The 22,367-nt window shown below is 41.9% G+C and overlaps 3 protein-coding genes across 4 annotated transcripts; 1 reads left to right on the forward strand and 2 right to left on the reverse strand.

The window, feature by feature from the left end:
• Positions 1-26: 26 nt before the first annotated feature.
• dnajc14 (DnaJ (Hsp40) homolog, subfamily C, member 14) lies at positions 27-8,116 on the reverse strand. Of its 2 annotated transcripts, none has more exons than XM_088309419.1 (7): positions 7,982-8,116; positions 5,157-6,541; positions 4,928-5,034; positions 3,236-3,355; positions 3,000-3,160; positions 2,818-2,920; positions 27-2,472 (listed from the first exon to the last, which is right to left on the reverse strand). In XM_088309419.1, exons 2-7 carry the CDS (start codon positions 6,354-6,356, stop codon positions 2,175-2,177), a joined length of 1,989 nt encoding a protein of 662 aa, XP_088165545.1. In that variant the 5' UTR covers positions 6,357-6,541; positions 7,982-8,116; the 3' UTR covers positions 27-2,174. The 2 variants fall into 2 exon arrangements, with proteins under 2 accessions (XP_088165545.1, XP_088165544.1); XM_088309418.1 differs by having other exon boundaries at positions 7,911-8,023.
• Positions 8,117-9,173: 1,057 nt separating this feature from the next.
• Positions 9,174-16,030, forward strand: nab2 (NGFI-A binding protein 2 (EGR1 binding protein 2)). Its single transcript, XM_088307958.1, has 8 exons — positions 9,174-9,362; positions 9,521-9,576; positions 10,363-11,277; positions 11,367-11,500; positions 12,436-12,487; positions 12,590-12,704; positions 12,785-12,973; positions 15,732-16,030. The coding sequence occupies exons 3-8, from the start codon at positions 10,369-10,371 to the stop codon at positions 15,827-15,829; spliced, it is 1,497 nt and encodes a 498-aa protein (XP_088164084.1). The 5' UTR covers positions 9,174-9,362; positions 9,521-9,576; positions 10,363-10,368; the 3' UTR covers positions 15,830-16,030.
• Positions 16,031-18,833: 2,803 nt separating this feature from the next.
• Positions 18,834-21,710, reverse strand: LOC148327174 (uncharacterized). The gene is made up of 4 exons (XM_088309699.1): positions 21,569-21,710; positions 20,071-20,202; positions 19,715-19,998; positions 18,834-19,632 (listed from the first exon to the last, which is right to left on the reverse strand). Exons 2-4 carry the CDS (start codon positions 20,180-20,182, stop codon positions 19,456-19,458), a joined length of 573 nt encoding a protein of 190 aa, XP_088165825.1. The 5' UTR covers positions 20,183-20,202; positions 21,569-21,710; the 3' UTR covers positions 18,834-19,455.
• Positions 21,711-22,367: the final 657 nt, after the last annotated feature.

A 22,367-nucleotide genomic window follows, 5' to 3' on the forward strand; every position in this document is an offset into this window, starting at 1 on the left:
CGTGCATACAAACGAGGGCAAACGTGTTGCATTTAGGAAAGTATCTTTACTTTGAAAACCAGAGAAAGCAGGGCAAACTTACCCAAGAGTGATATTTTAAAATGGTCTGCCAGCCAAGGGAACAAAAGCCCCTGATGATTGTCAGATAAAATTTGTACAATATTTCTGCATATTCTGTTAAAAACATTAAAACAAAAGAGAACATTGTTGAATCTGCCGTTGTCTTCTTGAACGTCCCAGCAGCACACATTTGTCCATCACTCTACATTTTCGTGCTGAGGTGAATGTGTGGGAAGCCAACAAATACAAATTTTCACTCTTAATGTCCATGGCAATTAGATAACCAAAAGGCTAAACAAGGACGGCAGACCACAAATTGCACATCATTGGAAAAAAATAAAATAAAATCAAACAAAGCCAAAACTTAAAATTGTGCTACCTTACGAGCAAAATATAAATCTGTTGTTTGAGTTCTTCGAGTGCCACTGATGAGGAGCAATCTCATTTCAAGCATTACAAGCCTTTGCGGTTCTGGCATGTCTCGTCTGATCGGACACCACAAGTGCATAAAAGATGAGCGATTTGACACACGGAGAGGAACATGGCAGCGTCTTTCGTCAACACACTATAATTCTTATTCGGAAAAAAAAAATCAACCAAAACAGGCAACCACTCCAACCCACAGCGCCATCAAAATGCAGCAAACTTCACGCTTGTGTGCAGCTGCACACAAACGGCATAACTGATTCTCTACCAAAAAAAAAAAAAGATGCCAAATTCTGCTTACTCTGGCAATCTTTACACAGTAGGTGTAAACAGTTAAGTTTTCCTGAAGTTATTTGAAGTGAATTATGAATGCAAGCAGCAGAAAGTAGAATGAACCCTTCATGTAGTTAAATGCAGACAAAATTTGAGTAAAAGAAATTTTGCCCCTTGGTTGTAGTTTTGGAAGTGACCATTTTAATAAACTTTAATTACCAGCCAACATCAACTACTTAAGGAAATGCACAAATTTAGATTGTGTAGTAGTTCTTTTTTTTAACTGGTGGGGAGGAAGCAGTGATTTGATGCATTATATCAAATTTCAGTCATGAACAACAGAGGGCAATAAATAGCAATCATTAGGCCTGTCACGTTCAAATTTGAGAATTTTTGGAACCACTATGGACTCTATGCCATGGATGCATATAAGAATGGACGATCAATAGAACCCTTAAGCCAGAGGGCAGCCATTTTACGCTGCCATTGAGAACTTATATTTTTTAGCTGAAAGCGCGTTTTACCCAAGTATCCTTGTATGGCGTAATAAAGAACAATTTCCACCGTTTGCATCGACCAAAGTATATATTCACACATTGTGAATTGTGACTGACAGGGATTAGATTTACATTTTGCAGCTAAATTTTGTCCCAATGGGCTTTTGGAGTAGCACTGAGAGCTAGCCTATCATTCTTACCAATAAAATGTGCATGTAAGCGCTTCTCTCAGACGTACAACCGTATGTATTACACGGTGGCTTTGTCGACATTGCGACAGAAAATAATGTGAAACCGTCACAGAGAAATCAATGTATTTAAGTTAGGCAAACTTGGAAGAGTGGCAACATAAGATGGCCGCCGTTGGCTTTAAATACACATTTGTGACGTATGACGTTCTGAACTTCCAGTACATTTTTTTTGAGTGTGTAACTGTAACTGCCAAGATAGTGTAGATGCTCACTGCAATCACGTGATGTAACACCGATGCAGCGATGCTGACAAGGTGTGATTATGGTCATATTGATCAGTTGATGACGGTGAGCCATGCCTGGTGACATGATAGCTCGCGAAGATTTCCTTTCCAAAAGAAGTGAGTGACTGCAAGTGGCACAGCAGGTGAATGAATGATGCATTGTGGGAGTTGGTTGGAAAGGTTGCAGAAAAATAGCGAGGCTGCAGTCAGTGTGAAGATGAAAACAAACGAAGGTCAAATGAGAGCTAACGAACAACCATTGGCACCTCTTTAACCTTCCAACATGTTAAATGGAGCCTGGAGGTCATCTTCAGGTCTCGTGGGACCACAGCCTTCCCAAGCAACGTGAACCTTCTCGAGCTTCGATGTCAGCAAGACCCAAAGCGGCCTCGACTGAATGTGTCCCTGGGTTGTTTTATTAGCTGTCCCCGTCTCAGCAGACTTCACCTCTGGAAGGGTTTACGGACTTTCTTCTTCCGGCGGGGCGGAGGTTTGCCACCTTCGGCCCACGGCTCGCCGGGCTCGGGACGCTGGGCCCCCGGCATAAAGAAGCTCGTCGGGCCCGGGGGAGGCGAGAACGGGGGAGCTCCGGCACCGGGCGAGGGGTGGTGAGATGGACCTGAGGGAAAGAAGCCCCCGTTGGCTGGCATGTCACTGGGGGCTGCTCCCTTGAAGATGCGGTTGAAGAAGTCCTGCAAATCTGCCGGGTTGGCCGGACCGGGACCGTGCTCTGAGTGTGGCCTTCAAGGAAGAAGGGGGGGGGGAGAAGTGTGTCAATACAGACGCATCCAATGTGAAATGTTTCAACAGGAGGAGACCAGCTGCTGACCAAAACATGGGAAGGAGGCAGCGCCTGATGTCTATTTTCCCAGATCGTTGCTCCCCCCCCCTTTTATTTTAAAATCTTCAAAATTGCAGCCTTTGTAATTTCGAATTTATATGCCAATTTGAGTTTGATGAATTGTTCAGGACTCAATGAGATTGCAAAAAATAGTGGAATGTGGAATGAAATTTAGAAGACATAACAGAAATAATGAAATAAGAGAAAGTAGATGGTGGACGTCTTGCACATGTGAAGCATGTCACCTATTTCTGGCGGCACTGCTGTTGTTTTTGGACCCAAAGGAGATGTGATAGGGCACGCGGTGTGTGTCTGGAGAAATGACTATCCTCTGGCAACCCGCCCACTCTGAAACATGACAAAAAACATAACATCTTTACATCCTGTCCACAATCGTTTTTATTGCTCATGACTGAAGAGACGTCACCTGTAATATCATAGACTTTGCCGTCCATGCAGGCAAAGTACGTGATACGTAAGCCCAACATGCTAGACTCAGCCCACAGGTCGCCCTCTTCGGCGCTGTGCCGACGACTGCATTCAGCACAGAAGCGGGCCTCGGCGGGTTCCCGATCCATCTCAAAGCGCCTGCGGCGACACGGTATTGTTGTCATTTTCCTCTACACGCTCGCCCGCACTACGATGCCGTGCGTGAATACATACTTGTGCTTGCCTTCACATTTGGTACACATCATGGTGTTCATGGCTTCCTTCAGGTCGTCCTGTAGTTTCGTGAGAAACTCGTTCATGGACTTGGAGAGCTCGGTCGCCGCCATGCGCTTCCTGTGATGAGGAGAGAGCAGATTACTGGGGGATGTGCTAATGATAAAAGTAATTTTTATGGACATCCAAGGCTCAGAGAAATAATTCTAGGTTTCGGTTTTGTGCCGCAGGACAGCCTATGATTTCAATTCCTTTCCAATTGTTCATGAAATGCTCAGTTACAATATAGTTTCCTGTCACTAGGTGGCAATACGGCACCTATGTTAGTTTTACTTGTCTGCACTAAATTGGAAAAAAAACAACAACAATGAAAGTCATGGATAATAAATATTTACAAAGAAAAATATAAATCAAAGGTTATGACAAACCTTACCAACATGTTCCATCGGAGTTCAAATCTAATTATTAATTATACACATTAATAAATGTCTTTTTGATGATCACTTTATATACCTTAATGTTATTTGATATCGCTTCAGATTTTTCAACTAAGTGGATTCGATGTAATTATCAAACACAAACCGAATAAAAGTCGATACAAATCCCCACATATGAATGGGCCATGGGCCACTTTCCACAGGAAAATTTGCGTCTCAAGATGAATAAGGTAAGGAACCTCAGGCCTAGGGGACAATTAATTCAAAAGTTGAACAATTTGTCACGCCACTAAAACCCTGCTAACATCGTCAACTGGGGCTGTCGATGGAATATTAGATCTCTGAGCTCTAAACGATTACGCAATTATGCAAAAGATACAGTAGATTAAAGAATTTTGACACCTTTACCCTGAATTTTTTTCATGCGCCGGAAGTGGTCATTTTATGACTTTTTTGCCTCGTAGATACTCATTTAAAATACATGTTGTTGTTGTTTTTTTTTTTTTTTTTTTTTTTAAATAAGGGCATTGATAAATTAAGCCCCAAACTGCGGCTCTGTTTAGAAATGAACTTTCTAGTACAAGCCTGAAGGTTTTCTGCTTTCGGGAGCTGCTATTTGGAACTGTTCATAATTCCCTCCACCGTGACTAATGCCCCAGATCCAGCAGCAGGAAAACAGTCTAAATATTCTTTATCTTTAGTCGGATACTTGCTGCGCTTTCAGCAGCTAGACACAAACAGCTGATCAGCTGCTAACCTCCACCACAGCCGATAGCGATCTGACTCTTTCCCTGCATCACCTTGAGAAGTTTATTACCGTGCGTTGCCATCATCTCACCAAGTAGCCTCGCGTCTGTCAGAGGTCTACTGGAATTTTGCGTAACGCTTCTGTTCGCTGTCAAGCCAGCCATCTATAAGCCGGTTGCCAACGCTAGCGACTCCTCCGCTAGCATGGCCCTCCTAACATACTCGACATTTGAAGTACCTCGTGAGTTGTCTAGTGTCCTTGAGGCACTTGAAAGGCGCGATGAAAACCTACGAGATTATTATTTACATTCTTATTATGTTGCGGAGACAACGGGGGAGCACACTAGAGCAAGAGGTCAGCCATTGTTTTTTTTTTTTTTTGTGCTTCTTTTTTTGTTGTGTATTTGGATTGGATGTTGCAAAAAGAAGAAGTGTCTTCCGGCATCCTTGAATTGATTGTTTTAAGAGATTTCATTGCACGGTATTTTGTCATGTTACTAGGACTCACAATTCATATTCTCTTCGCGTTTCTGTGTTACTGACAATATCCCAGGCAGCACGCAGTACTTTGAACGCCTCACCAGCTCGTGGGTGTTTATTCTTGTCTGGATGGACCTAAAAGAGACGGATTGTGGAAAAAAAGGCTTTTGTGTGTAAAGAGACAAATTCATTAGTCATCCACTCATCTAAGGCAATCAATAGAAACATTTGAATCATATTTTTTCCATCTTGCGTACCTGGACAGCCAGCTGTCTGTAGGCCTTCTTCAGCTCGGCCTCAGTCGCGTGGACCTCCACGCCGAGCACCGTGAAGGGATCAAGCTCTTCTTCCGGGACGTCCGCCAGGGCCAGCAGTCTTTCCAGCTCCTGGCCTGGCGGGCCTCTCCCGGCTCGCCCCGGTGACTCCAAGCCAGACGTGTGCATTTGGCTATCCCTCCTGAAGCACTTTTTGACTCTTTCCACAAAAAGCAGCACCCTCTTCCAAAAAGGGGAATCCTGGAAAGCTGTCCAGTACCGTTTTCCCCTTTCGCCACCAAGCCGGACCAAAACACTTTTCACCCGCTGGGACCCGATCACGCCCAATCCATAAAAAAGTCTCAGAGTCGATAAGGCAGCTTGTTTAGTCCACTTGAGTGAGCGAATAACTTTATCCGCCACATCCGTGCCTGCGCATTTCGTCCATTTTAAAATCCGACTAGCATCCGCCTTCATTCCCGGTATGTCCGTGATCTTTTCAATGAGCTGCTGCCCCAGCCGGTAAAGTTTCAACCCTCCGGTCTCCACACCAACGCCGCAATTGTGAGTTAAGGTGACGATAATCTCAATCAGCATGTGGACACAAGAGATGCACCAGATGCTGACAGACTCTGACAGCATTTCTTTCAAAGCAAAGACAAGTTGTTTGCCCGAGCGCCTGCGGCCACGATTCAACTGGTGATGATGGTTGCGTCTACGGGCCTGCTTGTGCCTGCCGCCGCTCGGCACAAAACCGCCTTTCTGCAAGGAGGGCGGCGTGAAAGCGCTTTGAGTGCTCTGCTCTGATCCACTTCTCAGTTTGCACTTCCTTCCCGATCCGAAGCTCCTCCAAGCCGATTCGCCGTTCATGTGATGCTCCTTCGCGGATTCATCCTCCTCTTGATTTATGACCCGAGAACTCACGTGCTCATCAGCGCTTTCGTGTTCCATCCCGTCAGAAACATCCTCAGCTTCGTCTCTGCCCTCAGTGGAGCCGCAGCACTCCACGTCACCGATTCCAGAGTCATGCGGTGTGGCTGGGTTTGGGGTGTCTTGAGCATTAGATGTGTATGCACAGTCATCTTCCGCCACTCTCGTCTCCCACTCTCTCGACTCATTTACGGAAATAGAGTCACCATCAGTGAGCTCCTCATCAGAATCTGGAAGGGCATCCATCTCTCTCTCAGATGCTACTCTCTCCATCTTCCAATCTCTTATTTTGGGACAGTGAAAATAGACCCTTGTGGAAGTTGATTCCCTAAAGCCATAATCTGTCGCAATATTCTCCCCAGACCCTCACTCCAATGTGAGACTGGGGGCTTCTTAGGTACCATATCAGCAGCTGATTCCGGCTTTTAAAGATTTGTCATCATGCAGCAGGGAAATATCTAAAACAAAACACAAGTAGTAGTGAACATTTGGGTTTGGTTCATGAAATTTCCGTGTCGTAACAGTGCTTCTCGACAATACACCTTATACAGTTGGAAAGGCTCTTAATTATCAATCAAGGGACCAAGCTGTATAGCACTTTTCGTACATAAAATACAAGACCAAGTGCTTCACATGAGTTGAAACAACTACTTCCCTCATTTGCCAAAAAGGATATAGACTTGCATACAGGTTGAAAATTATAACCAAAAATGTGAAACAGCACTGTTACAACAACTAACAACCACAAAATGTTCTTAAATGATGTGCCATTTTTTGGGTTTAGTACAAGCCTGGAGCAGAATGACATAAACACTCTGCAGATATGAGGTTCCATACAAGAGCTATATCTAATACCTTTACCTTATAAAAGAAACCGTCTGCAACATTTGTGGTGATGTAAACTGTCCTGCATTATAATGCATAAACTTTCGCCCCCCCTCATAAAAATTTTATTAAATATATCTAAACCAGCTTTCACCAGAGAATGTTAATCAGTATCTAAAGATTTTTTTGGGGCAGTCCTTGCAAATTGGCTTGAACTTCAGACACGTTTTATAGTCAACTACTGCAGATCATTGACGATGACATTGCGAAAAATCTGAACGATGTCAATACCGCTACCATTTAATTCAATCTCAAAGTACTTTATTTTCGCATTGAATTTGCACTTTGTGTACAAATATTTGTATGTGACGGCCCCACTACCCACAGTCGACCTATGTAAACAAAAATGAAGCCACATGAACTAGTTAGTTGTTGTGGTGAAAGATATAATATAATATATATATATATATAAACTTTTCACATTAACAAAATTTTAAAGAAGTGCTTGTTGCTAAATAAACGTAACCAACAGCTTAGCCGATATAAAATGGAATCGTGTGTGCGATTGTGTTGCTAGCTTTACCGATAGAAAGGAAGAAAAAAAAGCCACTTCGTGTTTTTATCAGCCAGGTGGCATTAAAGGCGGCTAATGTTAGCAGACGCCCTGATTGTTAGCCTTGGGAAACACCCTACCAAAAAAGGCAGGCGTGCAGGCGATTTAAATGAGTTAAATTTAGTTCCCCGTGCCTGTCAGCCTTTACGCGAAATGCTGAGAAAATGCGGCGATAAAACAGAAACAGAACCCTACATTGTCTTTAAAGTAGAAAACATGTCAACATTGAGCTAAGTACTCGCTAGCGACGAGTGGTAACAGTTAGCTGATAAACCTCTGTTTCCCCTTCCTGCGGGAATAGACCAAGCAGTTCGAACATCATTTGGACACCGGCAAGACAAACATCTAATTTTCATGTGCATTCAAAATACCCTCAGTATTATTTATACCTTTCGGATAAGTGTGTAACCTTGTTTGTGAACAGGCTGCCAGGTGCCCGTAGTGTTGTTTTTATGGTTACCTTCTTCTTCTCCTGTTCATTTTTTAACTTCCTTCTTGCTTCTCGTTCGGCTTCTTTTTTGTCGGACCTTTCCTGAGTACGGCAACACATGTGAGTGCTACCGCCACCTATTGACCAGGAAGACCAAAAGTATCCAATTGAGAATTGATTATTTGCAACTTGATCCGAAAAATGAACTGCTTTATTTTATGCATGCAAGCGACACAATGATGTGAGTAGTTTCCAGAAATTCAATTCTGATCTGACAAATATACCAAAGCAACCGAGACAAGCTCTAAATTGGAAGACAATTTTCAATTTAGCAAGCAACATGAAATAAACAAACATGATATGCTTTAGCGAGTTGTTGGGCTGGATCTGGCCACGTTATGACACCTATGAAAGATTGCATGTTCAGCATGATAACATCAGTAAAGGAAGTCCAGTGTAAAAAAAATGCTCTTCCTGACACTAATCTGTCTCTTAGTCATTTGAGTTTCATATTCAATCTCCTTATGGATACACATTTCTTAGCAGTGATGAGCGGTCCTCAACAAATTTGATGACAAACTTTGAGTTTCATTTAGGACACAATATATATAATATGACACATACAACTCGCAGGTTACCCTCGTGCACACCAGGGTCTACACAGAAAATCTAACGACACCACGTGATAGCACGAATAGTAAATGTTGCAAATGCAGCTGTATGTGTAGTATAGAATAATAAATAAGACCATCAATACAAAAAAACAAATATAAGAGAAAAAATTGCAGAAGCGGTATACAATCAAACTATCAAACAATCGAACCTAAAATAAAAAATAAATACAAATGCTAAATAAAATTAAAAAGGTAAATGTGTTAAATATAGATAAAACTAAATGGAAAAAAATAGATACAAAAACAAGGTAGTTGGTATTATTCAAAGGATGAACAAAAAATTGGATATTGAGCTTCCTTTAATCGAAGTATCGACCGTGTAAAAATGTAATCTTTCAAAGAAATTAATTTTACGTTGAAAAATAAAAGTACTACAGCGATAGAAAGATAGACAGATAGAATGGAATCCCCCTTAAAAAAATCTTCATCCTTCTGAACACATCTTGAAGACGCAGAGGGTTAATTCCAAGCCCCCCACCCCAGCACCACCACCACCACCCACATCTCCAATTTGAAAGCCGCCTCTCTACCGGGAGAGGAAGGCTCTTTTTCGGTCAGATGGCGCGTTGCAGTCCGCCCCCGTCATTCTCCAGCCCACACAGACGCGCAGCGAGAGAAAGAGAGGCAGCCAGCGACCAATACGGTGCGCCGGAGGAGGATTTCTGCCAGTGATTTCAGACGAGCCACAGTAGGCTGAGAGGATTTTACTACGGCTATCTGACGCTTATTGCTTCAAGGTAAGAGACTGCATTTGAAACACGCAAATACAGCCAGAACCTTTTTGTTCGTTGCAGCATATTCAATAGCGCATGAATGTATTGACTACTTGTTTTGATAAACGAAACAATGATTGAAGATGGGCTTTTTTTTTTTTTAATTATTATGATTTGTACAGAGACGTCTGTTGTTTGAGAGACTTCTCAACAGCCTCACTCTGCTTCCTGACCCGAAGTAAGTAAGAACAAGGACGATTGAGTAATGCTTTTTTTTTAAGTGACTCACTGAAAATCGGGAGTGAGACTAGGGAAGTAAAAAAAAAACAAGTGTACATACTTATTGGCTTTAAATTGATTTACTGTATAATGTAGTTTACATGACTATATATTTCTTGAGGACTTACTCCCTACATTTCAAAACCAGATATGATTTATTTTCTTCCTGCATGAAGTGAATCGGGAGAGGTATTACACTATGGTTAAGATCTAGACGGACTGAGCTCCTGGAGTCTTGTAAAAAAAAAAAAAAAGCAGACGAAGGAATGTTAACTTGGGAGCATTAACGTCAACGGCAACAGTTTTGGAGAAACAAGATATTGCCTACCAGGGCTTTATTTAAGTTCATTGTTATGATTGTTGGGGACTGTGTCGTTTGTTGTGCCAACCTAACCACTGACTTCTGACTTTAAGAAATTATCCGTTTAGTCTGAAAAACTCACACATAAAATGTTTTTTCAGTCGGTGTTGTTAGCTGAATTGGCATTTTTTTATTATTCAGTTCACATTATCAAAGCTAAGGAAAACTTTTTTTACTCTAGTTGGAATTGAATCAGTACTCCTACTTTTACCTTCTTCTTTTCCCCAAACAAGTAGATAACAATTTTACTCAAGTACAAAGTGTGAGTTTTTTTGACTCCTCACTTTAAAAGTCAGCATCAACCTGTATCAATGTCTCATGAAGATGTCAAACTTTTAGTCGGGAGGTCAATGTGTCTTATTTGTTCTGATATTTTGCATGCAGCGTGCCATGTCTCTGCCGCGCACACTTGGGGAGCTGCAGCTCTATCGGGTGCTGCAAAGGGCCAACCTGCTGGCCTACTACGAAACCTTCATCCAGCAGGGCGGCGACGACGTGCAGCAGCTCTGCGAGGCGGCCGAGGACGAGTTCCTGGAGATCATGGCCCTGGTCGGCATGGCCACCAAGCCGTTGCATGTGCGTCGCCTGCAAAAGGCCCTCCGAGACTGGGCGGCGAATCCGTCCCTTTTCAGCCAGCCGGTCTCCAGCCTGCCCTCCCTCGGGGGAATCCCGCTGTTTAAAGTGGACAGCACGGGTCCGAGCGGCTCTGCCGGTGGACAGAGGAAGTCTTTGAGCAACGGGCAGCCGGGGTCGCCGTGCGAGCGGGAGGATCGGGCGTGTCTTACACCCATGCACAGCGGAAGCCCCCGGAGCCCCTGCTCGCAGGCCTCTCCCCAGCCACCAGACTCACATTACCGGGAAAAACTGTCCCCCATGGACCCACACTGGCTCACCCCAGAGCCTGATGGGAATGGCAACTTAGCCTCTGCGCCAGCAATCGAAGAGGATCCGCCCAGCCCGCCGCATCTTCCCGTCGGTCCCCCCGGTCCCTCCACATCTCCGAGCTCATCTTCTGCCCCCGCCGTCCTGTCAGCCTGGCCCGGAGGACAACTGGACGGGGAGACGAGCCGCGCCGTGGCGGAAAGTGTAGAGAGACTCCTCAGGACTCTGCCTCGCTCCGACCCGACGGAGGTAAAGAGTTTACTTCGGATAAACAAGAAGATCGCCAAGACCGTGGGCCACATCTTCAACATGGGCTCCCAGGATGTGAAGAAGGAAGAAGAGATCCGCAAGTACAGCCTCATCTATGGTCGCTTTGACTCCAAGCGGAGAGAAGGCAAGCTACTCACACAGCATGAGGTAAAACAATCCAAGAGTGCATATGTTTCAGATCCTTGTGCAACTTGACTGCATCACGGTCACACATTCCATTTATCTTCTCTCCACAGTTAATCATCAACGAGGCTGCGGCCCAGTTCTGTATGCGTGACAACGCCCTTTTACTCAGGAGGGTGGAACTCTTCTCTTTGGCTCGGCAGGTGGCGAGAAAATGTGCCTACACCTCCACTCTCAAGCATGCAAGGTAAGAAAAGCATGTTTGTCGTTCAGCAATGCATGCAATGTTTCTGATGCAACAAAGAAGAAAGGTATGAATAAACAAGTGTTTCACAACCGTTATTAAGCCAAGGCACATTTCTTTAACCGTCTTACCGCTCGCCACCAAACAGTACTGAAATAACAAAGATATCGTTTCAATGTGCTCATAGACTACTCAATTTGAAATCTGGGTGTGCTTAGTTCAGGGGTGCCAAAGTCCAGTCCTCGGGAGCCCTTATCCAGCCTGTTTTAGATGTCTCCCTCCTCCAACACAGCACACGATCAGAATGGTTATCAGGCTTCCGCAAAGCTTGCTGATGAGCTGATCATTTGAATTAGGTGTGTTGGAGGAGGGAGACATCTAAAATGGGCTGGATAGGGGCTCTCGAGGGCACTTCTGGACACTGGGGTGCCCAAGTGAGCTGAATCTATCCCAGCTGGCTTTGGTTAAGAGGCAGGTTACACCCTGGAGTGGTTGCCATTCAATCCCGTTTCGCACGTATTGGATGGGTCAAGGTGGGCAACTATGGTCCTCGAGGGCTGCTATCCTGCTTATTTTCGGTGCTTCCCTCCTCCAACACACCTAATTCAAACGATCAGCTCATCAGCAATCTCCGCAGAAGCCTGACAACCATCCTGATCATTTGAATCAGCTGTGTAAGAGAAGGGAAACGGTTAAAACGTGCAGGACAGCGGCCCTCGAGGACCGGAGTGGCCCAACCCTGATGTAGACATATCTGCTTACCACTATTGCACTGTACTGTCCTTCTATCATAACTCAAACAGCTGCGGTTTTTTTCCACATATTTTGGGGCACTGGTGCCACTGTTGCACAAAGTTTCATGGTAATCGGATGATGATTTTGAATAAGGTACATGCTGCGATGAAAAAGTCCAAATTATGACGGTCATTATCCCACAGGTCAAACGTGGAGGAGAACAATGTGCCGTCCCAGAAAAGAGCGCGGCTTGAAGTGAGTTGACAAAGCCACCTTGTAGGAATGCTTGTGATTATCTCTGCATCGTGACTGAAATAAATTCTGGTTCTGAACAACTTAATGTGTTTTCAATTCCAGGCGATTGCACCCGAGAGCACGTCGTCGCTCCTCGGAGCAGACAGCGCAGAGGCCTTGAACCAGAGGGCCGATGATGACAGCTTGTCTGCAGAAAGTCCGGACAGCGTGTCACACGGTAAACAATGTTGTTATTCTGACTACTCCAGATGTTCCTCCTGCCTCTAAAACTCTAAAATCTGCTGCCTGTCCTGTCAGACACGATGAGCTCACAATGCAACCAGTCGCCATCGCCGTGCCCCGCCACCGACAGCTCCAACCCGGCCACCTGGAGTCGCCATCTCATGCAACAAACGCTCATGGACGAAGGGCTGCGATTGGCTCGCATGGTGTCACATGAACGGGCCGCCAAGGTCAAATTACAGTCAGACGGAACTCACTCCACAGGTGACTTTTCAGATATTAACTTATCATTATGTGCTTAATTTTGCCAACAAAATAAATGATTATTTCACAATGATTGCCCGTCTCTTTGCAAGTTGAAAAATATAATTCAACACTGAGAGTTTCAAAACTTTACAGCTTAGCTTGCTAGTTACCAGAGCTGGGCACTTGACCCTTTTTTGCAAGTCAGTCCCCTGCCCTACGGCCGTTATCGCTATACCCTTCTGGCCTCGACCCTGCGGCCTTATTCCTAAAAATTGTCAGCCCCCGAACCCGTTACGCACCGCCCCCCCCCGCCGCCCCTCTATATATTAGGGCTGTCAAAATTAAAGCATTAACTCAAGAAAAAAATCACACAATTAAATATTTTAACTCAGTTAGCTTAGTTTTATTACCTTAAAAGATTAATTTGCATATCTGAAGTATATATATATATATATATATATTTTTTTTTTTTTTTTAAAGTACAAATTTTTAAAAATGTTCCCTTCAATAGAATAAAATGGAATTTTTCACAGAACAGCGACAAATATATACTGTGTACAGAGAGCCAGTCAAATTAAAGAGACTAGTGATGTATTGTCAAGTAAATATGAGAGGCATTAAGGCTCTTCCTGGTATCACATTGCCATATGAGGAAGAAGTGATGTGTCCAAGTTAGTTGTGATAGGCAGAGCGAGGAAAAGGATTCCGGCCAAGACATGAGTGGGCGTGGATGGAAGGAGAGAAGAGGGAGGGAGGTGGTATAGGAAGTACTCTGTGGGCGACAGCATAAGACCCCCACCAGCAGTAGCAGCAGCGCCGCCACCTCAGCGGCAACTGACGTCAGCGTGCGTTGGCTGCGTGGGCAGAGGGGCGGGAAGGATGGGCTGTGGGGGCGATGGAGTGGGAGGTAATTGAGGGGCGTTGCATTGACTCACCAAGCGACAGTGCACCAAAATAAAATCTGTGGGCTGCGAAATGGCACAGTCTTCTTTATTCCTCTTCTTCTAAAAGGACTGCGGAAATAACAACAATTAAAAAAAAAAAAAAGTGACATATGTTTTATCTCTGACGTCAACCTGTCTCACTTCTTGTCTTTCACTTGCCAAACTTCAGTCCACTTCCTCTGAACATGTTTTCTCATTACTTCTTATTTTGTTTCGATCTAATCGGTATCATGTATTTATTGGGTTGTTTCTGTATGAAATGCTTCGTTTATGAAAATTTCAAATTGTCGGACTATACTCAAATGTACACCCAAGTTACTGTTGACATTTTTTGACATTCTTCAGTTGTTGTATTTATGGCTGCATTTTTCTGTTATTCAACTGCCAAGATGTTCATCGTGCAATTTATGAACCGTGATGACTTCACTTCATGCGGGGGTGTTTCTTGCTGAATTCCCCAAACTATTATTCAAAGACTTTAAAACGCATCACGTCGTGGCCGTGACTAATATTTAGCCTTTAACGCTGTCCAGTCATATTAAATGGAACCTAAGGGGTGTAGCGAGATCTCACTTTTCTGTAATTCTTTTAAATTTCCATTTATGGACGAGAGAAGTGTTTGCCCGCAGTGTGTTAGTCCTCAGCGATTCTCAGATTGCACAAAGTCATTGAAGCAGCAGGAGAGAATTACCGTTTCCTTAAGGCCCTCTGCAAATAAAACGAGAGCAGAAATCTAAAGAAAAAAAAAACACAACCATCAACCTCCAATTTGTTTGTATTAAAAAAAAAAAGTAAATAAAATGACAAAAATATTGTTGAACTGTTACCACCATTCAATCTTTATTAACGGGACAATTATTTTTTACGCAAACATTTTAACATTCTTTGCAATAAAATAAAAAATAAAAAAAAGGGCAGCCCTCTCTGGCTCCATCTTTTGCCTCTAATTTGATTTGCAAGAAACTACCGCGCCTGAGGAAAAACAACCTGAGGTGGGCATCGTCAGTCCGTCTCTAAGTTACCGTCAGTATTTCAGGCTGACCCAAAAGGGCCCAGTCCCTCGTTGGTGACAGCCAAACAGTGACGAGTGCATAGTTTTCATGTCACATGCAGGTGGTGCACAAGCAGACGCGCAGCCAAATAAAAAAAATCAAATTAAGATCGGGGAAATAAAATCAATATGGGACACATACATTTGAGGTCTGCGGGATTGAAAGTTATACGACAATGTTTTTTTTTGGTTTTTTTAATTTTGGGGTGCCTCACCTGCACGTGAGAAAGCAGTTTTGCTGACTCGGACAGACTGGGCGGGCCTGAAATACTAACGAGAAATCACAGACGTACTAAAGCACTGATGAATGGCCACCGCTGAAAATGTGCCCTCTTTGAGGGCATCCGCGAGTGCTCGACAAATGATTGACACCTCATCAGTCACGTTACCGCTTTCTGATTGGTTGTTTTTCCTCAGCTTGCTGGTTTCTTGCATATCAATTCAGAGGCATAAGATGAGGCCAGAGATAGATAATATATAGATAATAAGATAATTTTAGTCATGAAGTATTGTCAGAAAATAATGAGTTTTCATTTTTTTAAATTAATTTAAAAAATAATTTAATTTACAGATTCTCCTTTGACTGTCATACGAGTATAAAAACGAGCGAACAACTGTTAATGTGAAAACATTACGGGATGACAGCGATATTATTCTCCTTAAAACAATCATTATTAAAAAAAAAAAAACATACCGTAAATATGATTTCAAGGTCAAGCTACATACTGTAGCTTCAAATGCTGGGGAAGATTTTTATTCTCTCCATTTCTTTTCTCCATAGAGCATGCCAATAAAGTTCAGCAGCGGAGCCCGATCACTGTATGCCGGAGCATCAGCCCAAACGTCACAAAAGACAGCATTAATCACAGAGCAAAGTAAATCAAGAAACATTTAAAAATATTATTTGAAAAAAAATCCAATCCGGACCGCCAAGGACTTGGGCTCAGGACACCACTGACATGAAGAGCGTTCAATGGCGATGACATCATCATCATCATCATCAATATCATCATCATCAACTTCATTTAAAGACATGATCACCCTGTATGGACCTGTTGTTGGACAATTTGTTATTAAAAAGTATTAATTCTGCATTTTGAATCAATCTGTTTATTGTGAGCAATGTTGCGTGTTCTTGATTGGAATCACCCCAACACACAAGGGGGCACTGCAACTTTGGAAATGAACCCCCTTTTTAATCACTGGGCAGAACACTGCAAGAAAAAAGTTTGATTGATTTTCTCAATGCGGTACGGTATAGAACAGTCTGACGATAATCATTTTCAGGAAACAAGGGAGAAAATGAGTCTTGGATTTTAATTTTTTAGAATTTTGGCTCTGAAATGTAAACTTGGTACTTTACATGACTCTCACACTCTGGTCTGTGTTTTCGTTCCACCTACTTGTCTCTTGAGCATTAGTGACAGTTATTAATTTATCAGTTATTTTTTTTGTATACACACACCTATATATATATTTTTTTTTTAATCATATTGTCAAAGGCTGCAATGTGTTGCAACAAACCCATACTTGTTCTGCTGTGTGAAAGATGCTGCAGGAGCTGCGTCAAGCAGCCAGCAACACTCCTTCTGTCATCTTGTTTGTTGTGCTGACGCTTTCCTGCAAGCCGTGACTCACGATGATGCCACCAGGACTCACACACTTATATGGGAACACCCTTACAAGAAACTTGGGAACGTATGTGCAAAGCATGTAGTTTTGTGAGTTCAAATAAAACAAATACAAAAAGAAAATCCAAATTGTTGTCATCATAAAAGATTTAAGGACTGTACAGTGACTTTTACAAGTAAAGTTTTAACATTCCTATTTGTCATGGGAATTAGATTAATTCATTTTCCATCCATTTTTAAATGGAATTTGAATCTTTTATATTTGAATTTGAATCATGAACTTAACCAATTGCTGTGAGAAACTATATTTGAATGACATCAATTGAATTTGTCTTTTTTCATTTGAATCCATCCATTGAAACCTGAATCGTAATTTTAATTTAATCTATATTATTATATAAATTTAATCTAAATTTTAATTCGTTACGTCGGGAATAAACTTCAAATAAATTTGAATCTGAATTTAAATTTATGAAATGTACATCAGTTTCTCTGAAACTTTATTTGATCCACATTAAAAAATCCATCTCAGTATATTTTCATATTCAGTTTTCTAAATCCAAATTTAGTCCTTCTCAATACAAGTTCATCTTTACTTTTGGAAGAGCAAACAATATATATCTATATGATTATGTATACACCTTCCATGTCGAAGACCACTGGAGGTTAAAAAACGCAACATATTTCATGCTGCAATAAGTAAACAGCAAACCCTTTGAATCATTATATTATATATTTTAAATTATCGTACTGGGTTGACGTTGGCGTTGGTGGTATGGACTCCAAGTCCAGACATCAAGACACGGATGTGCACAGCCATGTCGAGACAAATTTAAAGACAATGAATGGAACTGCTTTGATTGGTCATGATTGAAGCCAGCTGTGACCACTCCCACAGTAGCGCAGCTCTCCCTACACTCCTTTGCGTAATCAGAAACTTCGGGTTCTCTACGCAGTGGTGCTCCTGCGCAGGATTTACTCTGGTCATAAAAAAATAGAGCCCTAAATTTTAATTTTTGAAATTGATGAAACGAATCAATCCAAACGACTGCACTGTATTTTAATACAAGACAATAATACTCCCACACATTTCAATTATTTTCCCTACAGTGATTATGAAAGAACGAGGGAGACTGAAGGCAGACGAAGACCGTGTCATCAATCAGCTGTCAGCAGTGCTAATTAGCGCCTTCATTCTCGGAGGCTATTTTTAGCCTCGGTGTTCCCTCCTTAGCAACACAGATCTGAACAGCTGACAGATGACCAGTGGGAGCTTGATTGCAAACACACACAGCGACCATTTGTTTTGTTTTGTTTTTTTAAAATTGTGTTGCCGTTCCTGTAACCTATCGGGGCTCGTTACTCTTTGAGACTTACGTAACATTTAAATCTGTTCAGTCCGATACATTAGACGGAAGTTTGGAAATGATCCAATTTCACTTAATTGGTTCAAAATTCTTTACGACTTCATAACTAGAATTCTGTATCATTCTTCATCTATTCATGCAAGTGATGTATGGGGAAAGGAATTACAATTAAATGTATGTCCACAATGTAGCAGAAGGTATATTTAGCGTGTGTATCCATCCACCTGTTGCCATTCATATGACAAAATAATAGATTTGTGCGATCATTTTTTTTTCACACACATTGTAAAATTTTGGTGAAAATTGTTTGATGTGCAGTAATGTAACGTATTGTATGTATACAGTAAATAAGTGGTTGGAAAACACAGCATTACTGTGCAAGAACTATAATACTATAATAATGAGCATCAAAACTTTGGGATAGAAAAATGGCACAATATTCACTTTTTATCTGAACATTATATGACCCAAAAGTCACGCAAGTCTTGACTCTCATGATCATCATCCGAAATTGTACACCCAGGAACATTTGAGTTCATTTTAGTTGATGTTGTTTAATTATGGCCAAAAAGTGCAAAAAGTTTCTACTTTGATATTTTTTTTTCTTTTCAAAGTAAAACTGTTTTAATGCTTTCGGTGCTTGAATGCTTCACTTTTCTTCTTTTTTTTTTCTTTTTTTTTTTTTAACCATATCCTTACACTGATATCTGTCAGCAGTTTGGTTGTATTAATGTTCATATACAATTTTCATCCGGTTTCATTTATTATTTTTAACACAGTAAAGGGTCGTGCTACTACTAAAATACGGGTATTCGCAATTACATACACAAATTGATTGCTGAAAAACAACAGGTAACAATTTGCATAAAAATGAGCTGAGAAGTCGACCAACAAAAATGTATGTTTAATACACTAAAAAAATATTCTTTTTTTTTTTATTTTTCAAAAACATCATTGTTAGGTATCAATTCCTGAAACAATACAAAAAGACTAAATAACTATATCACATAATGTGAAAATGTTCTTATGCCACCAGCCAACTGTTGCAATATCTTAACAACAGCAGTGGGTGACAGTGTCACTCTTCAAACGCCTTCCTGTTCCCAATGTGTCCAAGTATGTCAAATCCAATTCAGATGACACGCACGATTGCTTTATGTTACTTTCATTTCATTGTTTAATTCCTCTTGACACTTGTACGACAGCTGTGAGACTGTTAAAGTGATGAGTTTCAGGTGCAAAAGCTGGCAAGCGCCATTTGGCCCAAAATAGACGCTTGCCTGTCAGCGGACTGCTTATCACAGCATCATTCGATGTGGCATTTCCAACCAGTATACTATAGTTATTTAACCAGTTTTTTTTAATTAGGGTTATTTTTGACCCAACTGTTTTTCGGGTGCTTCAAGCGTCCTTCATTAAAACACTAATTAGGGCCACAGTTTGATTTTGCCTTTACGAAACAATAAATCCAACGCGGTCTTCCGCGCCATGCCTTTGGCGACGGTAACTAGGTGATGTGGTTGTGGAGATGTTGCAAGAACTCCCCCCTGGTGGTTGTGTGTCCCGGAAAAATGGCCTGGCAAAAGTCGCACACGTGAGACTGCAGCGCCACGTCGGACATCAGCAATCTACCCGGAAGACTCGGGAGCTCAAAGCCAAGGAACGGACGGTCTGATAGAGACATCTGAGGCAAACACATTTTTACAAGTAAATAAGTGAAACGTGTTGGTGCGAAGAAATGACGACTCCTGGCGTGTTTGATTTACCCTCTTTGAGTCCTGGAGGGTCCTGCCGCCACTGGGGGGCTCATAGAAAATCTTTGCTGTTACAGGGTCCTGCCCTGATGACATATTTTGTTGTGCTTTGCTATCAGGCGCCTTCATGCTCAGTTTGGGCATATTTTCAACCAGGAGATTAGACCTGATCTCATTTGTAGCGAGCGCATACACGTCAGACTGTGCTGCAGGGTTTTGTGAACTTATTGGGTTTCCCTGGAAATGCGTCGGGATTTCTCGGATATGCTCGGGAGTCACGTCTTCAGTCGGAACACCTGCGGACAAACAGTTTTATTGAGTCATCGGGATGGATCGGGAGAGATGTTTTGCGGACTGTCATGTTGAACCTTTGGCCTTCTGTAGGGTTGTCATGAGATGGTGCAAGAGAGCCGCCTGCCTGAGACAAAGCGATCTCAGGCGAACAAACTCCTGGTAAAGTTCTCGGTATGCCGCCTCCATTTCACCTCGCCAGTCAGCAACTGTGGAATCACATGGCTTCATTGGATGAGGATTTTAACGCATTGAAGTTTGTCACCACAGTCCATAAAAATCACTTCATGAACATGGAATAGCATGTCGACAAACAAAATTAAATAAAATATGTGGCGAACACAGGAAGCCACAAAAAAGTGAATATAAGCTGTTTCTCAATTTGCGTCTTTGTTCTGACCCAAGTCCTGCTCCAAACGATAGCATAAACTCACGGAATGCTATTCTTGTATGCTAGCTTAAACCAAAGTATCATCAGGTGGTTACTTGTGAAAACTTGTATAAGAAAATATCCCACAATGCATTTTGTGCTGCTATCAAAATGGCTAGTTGTTCCAATTATAACGCTAACGCTAACGCTAACTCTAACCCAATTACAAAGGGAGTAGCATTCCTAGGAAGATCATGTTTGCCGAGTTCTCGACATGATCCGCCTATAGTGCTTGTTCTAATTTGCTGGACTATGCTAGCTGCTAGCTAAGATGATAATGCGCATAATTTAACATTTGCGGCAGATATGCTAACCCTGTCAAGGCATAAAATAACATGACATAACATAATGTAACATAACACAACATAGACGTTCTTCTGGAAGACTTGAGTAAAAATCTCACAGGCACCCTCTAAATTTTGTGGTAAGGGTTCCTTGGGGAATGGAAGCTTGAATAGCTGCAAAAGGAAGACTTTCCGTTTTCACTTGATCCTACAGTGACCACCGTGGCCTTATATGTTTATTGTGTATCAAATAAACAGCATGGATATCGTATAAAGTGGTTAAAAAAAGTTTTTAAAAAAGTATACGCCATAGAACTTGCATAGATAGCATCCATCCATCCGTATTCTGTACCACTTATGCCCACTAGGGTTGCCAGTGAGGAAGAGCCTATCCCGTTTGATTTTGAGTAAGAAGCTCAAACTGGACACTGGCCAATCTCACGGGGGTCACAAACAAACATTCCCACACACATTCACACCAATTGACAAGCCTTTGGTTACGTGGGGAAACCTCAGAGAAGCCACAGAAGAACGATGAGAACATGCAAACTCCACACAGTCACAGTCAGGATTTGAACAGCCAATCTACAGTATTTCGATACTGCGAGGCAGATGTGCCACCCACTCGCTCATATTGCCGCTATAGATATAAAATGAACAAATGATCTCATTGAGGAATTCAAAAGTATATTCACTTTCCAGAAGAAACTGCGCTTGCAGCCATAACAATGCTGTCTGAGTACAACTGCGATGCATCGGGATGAGTATTTCAAGTATTAGCTACACGAGACTGGCAAACATTTGAGTCGTACGACGCAATAGCAGATACCACTGAGTGTGCATCAGTAAACATTTACCGACCTGTCACACGATCAACTGTCGCAGTGCCAAGCAGTCACTTCAACACAGCCACCTTCATCTTATGAAAAAAGCCTCCTGTAAGAGCCAAAAACTTTTGTTCCATAAATTGGAGCTGTTGTGGTTCTGTCGCTCACACAACACCAGAAGATGTGAAGCGTGGGGAAGTGGCTAAGAAGAATAGGGAAGTGAAAAGCATTTTGTTGAAAGAAGACCTCATCGCTTGAATAAGAGGATGGAAAATATTTTTGAATGTCATGGCAAGTGTCAGAATAATGTTAGTAGTCAGGATTTAGGAAAGTTGTTAGCATTTTTGGCTAATGACTTTTTGTTTATTTTTTTGCAGGAATGGATTGTAACATAGCAAAAAATTCCACAGTTGTCATTGTTACATTGGACAATGTCAAATACTTTTAAATGTGATTCTTTTGAGCTCCTCAAACTTTTTCAATGAAAGCTGGAATTAAAGCATGTCTTGATTTCTTAGATGTTTGGTCCACATCCATTTTGTATGCAGGCAAAAATCCATAATCTTTGTCCAAATTAATCGATTGTTAAATAGTACTGTTCTCTTTTTTTAAATTTTATTTTCAGTATTAGACCAAGATCACAACACAAATAAAAGGGTTTGTTTAAAAAACACACATGCACAATATTGTGCGGAGCACATTGGAAATTGATTTAGTCATTTTAATTATGTTCTTTACATTTTGTTATCATTTGTTCATAATGAGTTATTTTTGTTGTTAATTTTAGATTCACTTGCACTGGCCTCAAGTTTACTGATGAAAATGCAGAACTC

This window comes from Idiotropiscis lumnitzeri, chromosome 11 (genome assembly GCF_059441095.1).
Source record: "Idiotropiscis lumnitzeri isolate Australia: NSW breed Sydney's pygmy pipehorse chromosome 11, RoL_Ilum_1.0, whole genome shotgun sequence".
NCBI lineage: Eukaryota > Metazoa > Chordata > Actinopteri > Syngnathiformes > Syngnathidae > Idiotropiscis > Idiotropiscis lumnitzeri.

Coding starts and splice junctions, on each gene's coding strand:
- dnajc14 (XM_088309419.1), bottom strand. CDS start 6,356: ATGGAGAGAGTAGCATCTGAGAGAGAGATGGATGCCCTTCCAGATTCT. Junction 3,356..4,927: donor ACGCGAAGAGAATATGAATT/GTGAGTCCTAGT, acceptor TCCTCATCACAG/GAAGCGCATGGCGGCGACCG. Junction 2,921..2,999: donor CAAAGTCTATGATATTACAG/GTGACGTCTCTT, acceptor GTCATGTTTCAG/AGTGGGCGGGTTGCCAGAGG.
- LOC148327174 (XM_088309699.1), bottom strand. CDS start 20,182: ATGGAGGCGGCATACCGAGAACTTTACCAGGAGTTTGTTCGCCTGAGA. Junction 19,999..20,070: donor AACCCTACAGAAGGCCAAAG/GTTCAACATGAC, acceptor GTTTGTCCGCAG/GTGTTCCGACTGAAGACGTG. Junction 19,633..19,714: donor CCCTCCAGGACTCAAAGAGG/GTAAATCAAACA, acceptor TGTTTGCCTCAG/ATGTCTCTATCAGACCGTCC.
- nab2 (XM_088307958.1), top strand. CDS start 10,369: ATGTCTCTGCCGCGCACACTTGGGGAGCTGCAGCTCTATCGGGTGCTG. Junction 12,488..12,589: donor AGAAAAGAGCGCGGCTTGAA/GTGAGTTGACAA, acceptor TTTCAATTCCAG/GCGATTGCACCCGAGAGCAC. Junction 12,705..12,784: donor TCCGGACAGCGTGTCACACG/GTAAACAATGTT, acceptor CTGTCCTGTCAG/ACACGATGAGCTCACAATGC.